Genomic DNA, 9,009 nt, shown 5'->3' on the forward strand with positions numbered 1-9,009 from the left:
CAGCAAGGAGAATGGCTTCTCTGGCTGGATTGAAACATCTGTCAAGGAAAACAAGAATATTAATGAGTCTATGAGGTAGGTGTAATTGCTTTTGGTGATGCATAAGAGGGTTAACTCCCCTCTCTTCCCAATATCTCTGTCTTATTGGATACTAATTACACCATCAGCAGATAACGGATAGCAGCAATAATGTATTCTTAAATCTCCTAAAGGGAAACTGCAGTCCAAAGGTTGGCAGTTCTTTTCTCCTCATTTAAGATGTGGCATGCTTTGGAAAATAACCTTCTTTAAAAACAGTATAATGCATATTTTCATCTGCTGGTCTTTATTAGGAGAACAGGTGCTATCATATAAGAAATTAGATGTTAGGGCATGGCATTCCTTCAATGGAGTTGTGTCAGCAGATAATTTGGCCTTTTAATTTTTATTATGGTTTATGAACAGGCGTAAGATTGTCGCTACTGGGGACCAATATAGTGGTCAAGCCATGAAAATGCAGGTTTCTCTATGAAAGCCTGGCGAGTGCCTCAGTCCTGAGCAGGAAGGGACCTGCGTCCAGAGTTAGATGGCTCCTTTGGTCTCTGTGGTTTATACAGCCATTGACTTCTCTTACGATGCTGCCAGTGAGTCTCCAACACTGGAACGGTCTGTGATGGGGATGTGAGATTGGGTCTCCTGATTATATGGCCTAGTGCCTTATGACTTGAACTCCCGCAGTAATGGCATGATATTTCTGGTCACATATTTGACTATGGCTGTGTGGTCCATTGATGCCTTATAACATCATCTTTTGTTGTTTTCTAGGGTTCTGGTGGAAAAGATGATGTCGTCATTCACAGGTGATAGAGACTCCTCTGTTTCTGGCCAGGGGGATTATATTAATCTAAAGGATACCTCCTCACCTGGTTGGGCTTGTTGCTAGTTGCACTTTCTTCTCTGTCTGCTTCAAACCCAATGGGAATCCTTCTTCCTTCCCCATACACTTTTTTTATTCAGCATTGGCTTTTTTACATGGTCCTCCATTATTTCCTGTTCAGTGCATGCTCATATTCAATAAAGCATTGCTCGCAGTGACCTGAGGAGAATTTCTCTTTAGCTGATTGGCAACCAGAAGCTCTGCCACAAATCAGCTCTGTCAGCTCCTGTGGTTCTGTTCAGCTGCATGACTCGGGTTACCACCTTTTGAAGTAAGAGTTCTTTGCTTCCTCTTGTAACATGACTGGATATGAGTGGAGGAAGTAATTATTAGTACCTGCACTTTCCAACTAAACAGAGACGCATCCTTCTTTGAAACGCTATTACAGCAATCTTTGTTATGAAAGCAGTTTGCCTGTGTCTGTGGGTTCCCCGTGTGGCATTACAGTAAATCCTCTTTTATTTCACACTTCGGATCTGCGTACCTCTAAATTATCTACATAGGAAATGCCAGGACTTTTCATCATCTGTGACAGTCGTGCTTGGGATGCAGCAAGACCCTTTCTAGTCGCAAAGTGCTTGTGTTAGCGGCACCTATTGCGTTGCCTTATTTCAGAATGAATTGCTGTGAACTTGGGAATTTCTAAGGCAGGACTTTCACGTGTGTACATGGACTGCAGTGCTCAGAACAAAGGGACTGCATACTAGCTCAATAATTGTCTAGACTACAAGCTAGCTCAAGAGTTGCCTTTTGTCTGTCACATTTATCCATTTGTCTTTAACCTGCACATGCAGTTTTTAAATGTACTGGTCTGATGCTGCTTTTGTGGGGTGTCCAGCAGTGAATGAGGAAAAGGTTGTAAACAGCCTTGTTTTGTAGGACAATAAGACTTCTCACTTTTATATCACCTTCCACCCTCTAATCTTAAACCACTTTACAAATGCCGATGAATTGCTTCTTCACAACCATTCTGGAGTGGTGAGTGAAGCCTTAGGCGGTTGTGGTGATATGGCTATCTGAATGCCCACCTGCTGCTTTTAGTGATCCAAGGGAAAACACAGAAGCAGGCTTAGCAGGGCAGAAGGAAGTGATGGAGAAACTCTCGTTTGCCTTTCTGATGCCTGTTGTTCTCCTTGCATGGTCTGTGTACTCATTGTTAATGAATGACTTTGTGGCTAAAAAGGGCTGATTTAGTTTAAAATGTATTTGCCAATTATCTGAAAAAGAAAAAGGAGAGAGAGATTTAGTATGACTCAGTCGAGTAGAATTGGGTTTATATAGAGTAGTGTATATATATATTGAAATGGAAATTTATCACAGGCAAGATGAATCTGCAACACTTGGCATTTTTCTGTGGCAGATACAACAAGAAGGATATTTGAAGGAAGAATATTAAAAACTACTGTGTGATTTGAACAGAGCCAGAAACACCTATGATCCATTCCCAGCGATAAGAGTGATTTTTGTCTGTGGTATATCACTTTAGCTGGTTTCCTATCTGATTGTGTAGGGCCAAGGGTAGAGAACAGAGAAGGGAATTGCTCACTATTTGTAATACTTTAAATTTTGAAAGATGCTGTGTAAGTGCTGAGCACTAAGAAATTAAGCCCAACATTTTGTTACTTTTTAAGGGTAACATTTATATATATTAGAATACAATGCATAGCAAAATCCTTTCATTCATTTGGAATGTTCTTAAACATTCCCCTGTTTTGGGTTCACACTAAAGCAAAAGGAAGAGCACTGTGCAGACAGTAGGGGCAAACTGCATGGTGGAACTTGTTCTGTCTAAATTTACTGCTCAGACAATATACTGTAAAAAAAAAAAAGAAAGAAAATGGCTTAGAATGAACGTTAGCAGGATTTCACAAATCTTATTTCTGTTTTTAGACATCTTTGTTTTTTTAAGGGTCTGTCTTTTATTTAGCATTTACGTGGCACTTTTCCACCCATTAATTTCATTCGGGTACTTTAGGAAGGAGGTCAGTGTTATTCCGTTTCACAGGTGAGAAAAATTGAAGCACAGAGAGGGAAGTGATGTCACCAAGGAAATTAAATACCTGTTTCCTGAGTCCAAGTCCAGTGAGCTAATAGCATATTAGCACTGCTGCTGCAGAAATAGATTTCATGATACGATACGATATATGCAGCTTGATATGCCACGGTGACTCCTTGATTTCCATGGCTCTTACTACTGCATACATAATAGCCTTCAATAAGCAACGTGCTGAAAGTGGGGAAATTCTCAAAGGTCTCTTTTTAAGACATTAAGTTGTATCCAGTGACTTTAGAATGCAAAATTTGGGGTTTGAGTTTTCCCCCCAGCCCCACACGCAACCAGGTACTTGCTAACTGTAAGGGCAGTATAAATTAACAGGATTTTACTAAATAAATGTCAAAAACTGCCACAGTGCGAAGAAGAAAATCTCTTCTTTAGAGATGAATTGAGCCACGTGTGTGGGGGCGGGGTGGATTTACTGTGCAAATGTGGCTTGGTGTCTTTTTTTTTTCCTCCAGAGCTGTGTCTCTGGCATACAAGATACTCAAAACAAAAAGGCATTGCTTTTAAAGCAGAAAGGTCTGGTGACCTTGTTTTAGTGTCTCTATAAAATAAACTGGTTCAAAGGCCCATCCAAACTGCTGCCAGGAGGCAACCACCTTTTAAACACAGCTCTTTGAAACTGCTTGTGCTCTCCCTGTGCTGGCTGGTATTCTTTAGTTTAAGGTTAAAAATACACAGATTTTCCCCAGGACAGAGCCTTTTATTCTGGGATCTTACAGATGTACAAACACACTGTTCTGTGATATCCTAAGTATCTGTGAAGTACCAAGATAACACTTAGAGGACAATTGGGGTTAATTCGAGTTAATGGCCTTTCAAACTGCACTGGTAAACTACAGTGCCAGGCTAAGCTCAGGACGGTCAGACCTGAGATAAGCTGCTGCTTTGTTTTTCTTTTTAGCCCAAATTTCTCAAACCTTACTATTCCTGTCTAGTGGCAAACAGTATGAATGCAGAATTTAAAAAGTCGGACAACGTTCTTTGAGTAAATCTGGTCTCTTTTATTAGACCAACTATATAGTTGGAAAAGATTTTCTTAGCAAGCTTTTGGGTTTAAAAACCCTTTGTCAGGCTGAGGAAGCATCTGAGATGCTTGTCTACCTATGTCCTTAGACCAACATGGCTACAACCTACACCCCTGAGTTTAAAAATTGTAATTCAGAGGGTTCCCAAGGAGTCTTTGACTTTAGGTCTTAATTAATCATCCAAAAGTGAGTAAGAAAGCCTGGGGCTTTGCTATTTAACTTTGCCTTTACTGGTGGCCTTTGGAGGGCTCATTTTAGGACTTTATGAGATATTGTCTATTTTTTTTTTTTACATTATCAGTGCCTATTTTCATTGTGCATAATTATAATGAGCTGCCCCTCACTCCCCCTACACACACACTGCTCTCTTGCTTGTAGCCATGCAACACCAAATGCATGTTTAGTTTTAGTTACATAGTTGAAGCATTGATGAGAGTAGAAAAACTGAAGGTCCACTGAGTAACCAAAATCTTATTGCAGCAAAACTTATATATGATGAGTACAGACTGCAGTTCAGCAACCTGTGAAGCATATCAAAACTCAGCTGTGTTTTTAAGCCACTTGCCCTTATGGAGTCTCTCAATTATTTTCGGGTTTGTTTGTTTTTTTTTATACACGATTCTGACTGTGTGTGTGTTATAGTACTATTACTTTGCTATAAAAAGGGAAGAAGCTGCTGCTATTTCTGTATCAATCGGTAACCAAAGCAGTATTGTAAGCATTTGAGCAAATCTGAAATAAAATGTTTTTTTTGTTGTCCTAGCTTGCTTTGGTAGTTACTGGTTTCCTGTCTTAACAGTTCTCGTGGCAGATGAGTTTACAAGTGTGAAACGGGGGGGAAAAAAAATCTTTCTGTCAAGAAAATGTGTAAAGAAAACTGCAGGTGTGTGAGAACACTGAACTGCTTGTCTGTCCAAAAATACACTGCTATGACAGTACTTTAGCTCCTTAAATGAGCTGGAGAATTAAAAATCTGTGTTCCAGCATCTAAATGAAGCAGTTTCAATGCAGCCATCAGCAAGAAGTCTGCAGTTCTGCCACTCGTTTTCTTAAGTACTTTACTTTGGTATTTTGTGGTGATTGTGGCTTGTGTCCCTTTAGCCATATCCGCATTGGGAATCTGCCCTGTGGCTGATGATTGCAGGCCAGCACCAATATAGTTTATTGGTGCAGGACAAACTGGTTATAAACCAAGAAAGCTGCAGCTGGTAACACTGGTGCACACCTTGGTCTCGGATGGGTAAGTTCCACTAGAGCAAATTGCAGCTTCAGCAGCATCTAGTCATTGACTATGGGAATGGGGTAGCTCCTTCATGTAGCTAAGACCTGTCATGGGTGTGTAACATACCTTGAAGGCAAAATGCAGAGTGAGGCATCCTCCTGCAGCATGTTGTACAGGGAAGACAGGGTTTTATTAATGGTGGACTTAAAACAAGAAGCATTTTATCTGTTAGAGAAGGCACAAGTGGCTTGGAATACTTTGTGTGAAAGAAAGCAGGGAAAAAAGAAACCTGTGAGATCCGATGCATTAACATTGGCACTGATTTGTAAAGGTCAAACTATTAATTGTAAATGACCTTTAACATTTCTTCCAAAGCAAGTAAATATCTGCTTTGCAGGTGAGGAGTGGACTGAAAGTGGGAAATGAAATGGTTTAAATCAGTGATTTTCAACCTTTTTTGTACCAGGACCCATTTGTAAACATCTATGGCCAGTTCTGACCCAGTGCCCCTCACTCCTGACCCGCTGCCTCCTGCCCAGGCCCCAGTGTGTGGGGCAGGGGGCACCCTAAGGAGCCCCTTGCAAGCTGGAACTCTGATAGCCTTCATGGGAAAAGCCACATTTCCCCACATTTTTCACCTTTTAAAGGAGAATCCATTTTTAAAGTTTGTTGATCCGTTTGTTTAAAGGTGGTTCGTGATCCTTTCGTATATTCTTGCGACCCACTTTTGGGTCATGACCCATGGGTTGAGAAACTCTGGTTTAAATAATGTAACAGAGGGGAGCGTGGAATAGAATTCAGCTAGTCCTGACTCCTAGATGGACGATCTGGTGAACTTTAAAAAGTTCTGCTCAAAGAGAATAGTGAACTAGGCGAGGCAGCCTTTGGAGTGTGTGAGAAGAAAGCACTGCCAATGTGATTTAGGGCCCAATCCTATTCCATTTAGGGGCCCGAGTATGATACTCTTCACCCCACAATCCTTGAAAAACCATTAATGCACCTACCCTTGTAACAGGCCATCATCTTACCCTGATGACTAAACCACACAAAGCAGCAAGAGGATTCATTCCCTTTTATGTTAACTGTTTGTCGGGGACTTGAATATAGGATTGCAGTTATACACTGAGGTCCACTTAGATGCCTGATGGGTGAAATAGGATCTTAGCTCTATAGAGTTTTGTAATTCTGCCTTTCATTCAAGTCTTAAACTGTGCTAGGGCTTCCCTAACAAGTTGTCAAGTCAGAAAACCAAAAGCGAATTGGGTCTCTTAATCCTGTACAGTTGCATCTACTCCTATAGATGGATCATTTTGCTTTTCTAAAGTGCAGGTTTGTTCATTCAAAATATCTTTTAAGATTTTGTCTCTCTCTGTCCAGATTAGGCAGTTGGCTTGGCTTAGTTTGCCTCTTTCCAATGGAACCGGATTGGCTTTCCTGAGTATTGCCATGTACTATGGATAGGACATAGTAATATCAATCAGAAATATGGCATTTAAAATTTCCACGGGTCACTTAAAGCTGAAAGGATGTATTACGTGAGCTCACAGCTACTTATGTAATTAGGCAAAAGTTGATCCTATTTCTGCCGTCAAATTAGTTTCTTGGAATAAAACTGACAGGAAGACTGTACTATAAAAGGTGCTGATCAGTCAAATCACTAAAACATTTGATGTGTAACATACAGTAAAGGACAGTGAGCTATCACTGGAGAAGCTACTGTTTTTATGAGTCTTAGGGTATTGTGTGCTTGGAAAAGGAGAGGCAGTCACCTGGTAAAATTTGAGAACGAGAGTTTGGGTCGACTGTCAGGTGCTGGATGGTGATACTCTTCTATCTCCAATGGTATGCAAGAAGACCACGACGGATTAAGAAAGAAGGTGGAGAAAACTTGGCACCTCAGAAGTGGTCAGTCGTTGTCACCTTTGCTCCCTTTGGAAGCCTGTTGACATTTACTCAGTGGGAAAATGGTGTGTACACTTGTGACAAAGTTATGGGTTTAGATCACGTTACTTTTAGAGCAGCGTTCACACACAACTGTATTTCATTAAATATTCTGGAGTTAAGTAAAACCTATTTCTTCCATTAGAATTTGAGCTAAATTTCAAGTAAACATAGCTAATTGATGCTGGCTGCCAATATTGTTCTGGTTCTCTTCTAATGCTGGACCAGTTTAGGGAAATGTCACAAGGGTGCTGGTAATGCAATCCAAATGGGCACAATTCTACTTGCAGCTTTTCATGAGGAAAAGTTTACACATCTCAGTCTTAACTTCAGCATAAAATGCAAACTAGCACTAATGCTAATTAGCAGATGTGCACACGTCTTGGCTTTTATGAGCCATTGACTGTAGTTTATTGGAACAGCCGGTAGAAACACTGTCGGGACTTTGATGTCCAGTATACCTACGATAGGGTGAAAACCATTAAGCAGCAGTCTCCTACTTTCATTGGCACCCCGAATACAGGCAGTCCTCGGACTTCAACACAACCGGTTCCCAAAAACCACGTCTTAAGTCAAAATATTGTAACAATTTTCCCATAGGAACACTGTTATAAATGGGGGATTGGTTCCTGAATGAAGGCCCTATACCCTGTTTTCACCAAAAATAACCCAGAATTTTGTACTCAATCAATTATAGATAAGTAATACAGCTATATTAATGTATTTATATTGTTGATAGCAATCATATTGATTTGGAAGGACTTCTTTGAGGTGACTTTGCTGGACTTTTTGAAGGGCTCTTGGTTGAACTTTTTGAAGGGCTCTTGGCTGGAGTCGTGGCTGCAGGTTTTTCTGGAGTCTTGTCTGCTTTCTTAAATAAAGTGTCCAAGCAAGTTTTGGACACTTTGGTTTTGGTTCTCCAGGGCAATGCGGCGGCGAACTCGTTCGCTGGCCTGGCGTCACGTCAGATCAAGCGTTGTAAAGTCAAAACTGACGTCAGAAATTCGAAACAAGTTAATGGCTGAACGTTGGGTGCAACTCGAACGTTTGAAATGGAGGACTGCCTGGAACGCACCAGTCGACGTGGAAAACGAAGCGTCTACAGAAACTAAAATCGGACGGGGCTGCCAATAAAACCGAGCGCCAGCCACCGACGTGCGACCGCTGCCCTAGGACGATGCAGACGTAGCCACGTCACGCCTGAAGACCTCGCATCGCGGGCTGTAAAGTCACCTCTAAAAACGACGGCGGGATTAAAATAATTTAGGTCGACGGCGGCTACTTTCTCGAGGCGCCTCCCGCGCGCAGCTGTAAAACCAACCCGAAAGCCGGTGCTACGGCAATTGGACTTCAGTCCCTCCAGGTACTGTCTCATTTTGGATGTTCAAACTACGCGATGAGCCCGAACGGCGCCGTCTCCACGGGCAAAGCTCGTGGAGGTGGAAGGTGGCAGCCGGCGGCGTCCCAAAGGAGGGTCCTGACTTGCTTGTGACTTCCTGGTCTCCGTGGCGTCAGGCCGAAGGGGTTTCCCCCCCCATGATGATTATTTATTTTAAGGGGAGCCACATTGCGGCTCTGTCAGGGCTCCCCTTCCTCTTGGCGTGGCCTGGCACAGCGGGGATGGGGGTGATGGCAGGCGAAAGGAGTAGCCCAAGGGCCTGTGAGGCAGGGGTGGGTGGCAGGCTGGGGCAGGGGTGCCCTGGCTCGCGGAGGCGGAGGCTGGGCGCGGGGGGCCGGCGGGCGCGCTGCGTGGGTGAGCCAGCTCGCCTGCGTTTTCCCTCCAAAACCCAAGCCAGGCCCCGAGCGGCGAATCTGCGGATCCGCACCCCGCTGGCGGCTCCCG

General features: G+C 42.7%; 1 protein-coding gene across 2 annotated transcripts in view; it reads left to right on the forward strand.

The window, feature by feature from the left end:
- The window catches only part of RAB29 (RAB29, member RAS oncogene family), a 13,638-nt gene extending 8,873 nt beyond the window's left edge, over nucleotides 1-4,765 (forward strand). For both annotated transcript variants that reach the window (XM_006024752.3, XM_025205485.1), the window contains exons 4-5: nucleotides 1-75; nucleotides 805-4,765. The exon at nucleotides 1-75 is cut by the window's left edge and continues 71 nt beyond it. In XM_006024752.3, the coding sequence (XP_006024814.1) occupies nucleotides 1-75; nucleotides 805-922 (193 nt within the window). In that variant the 3' untranslated portion in view covers nucleotides 923-4,765. The remainder of the gene's footprint in view (nucleotides 76-804) is intronic.
- Nucleotides 4,766-9,009: the final 4,244 nt, after the last annotated feature.

This window comes from Alligator sinensis, unplaced genomic scaffold (assembly GCF_000455745.1).
Source record: "Alligator sinensis unplaced genomic scaffold, ASM45574v1 scaffold1322_1, whole genome shotgun sequence".
NCBI lineage: Eukaryota > Metazoa > Chordata > Crocodylia > Alligatoridae > Alligator > Alligator sinensis.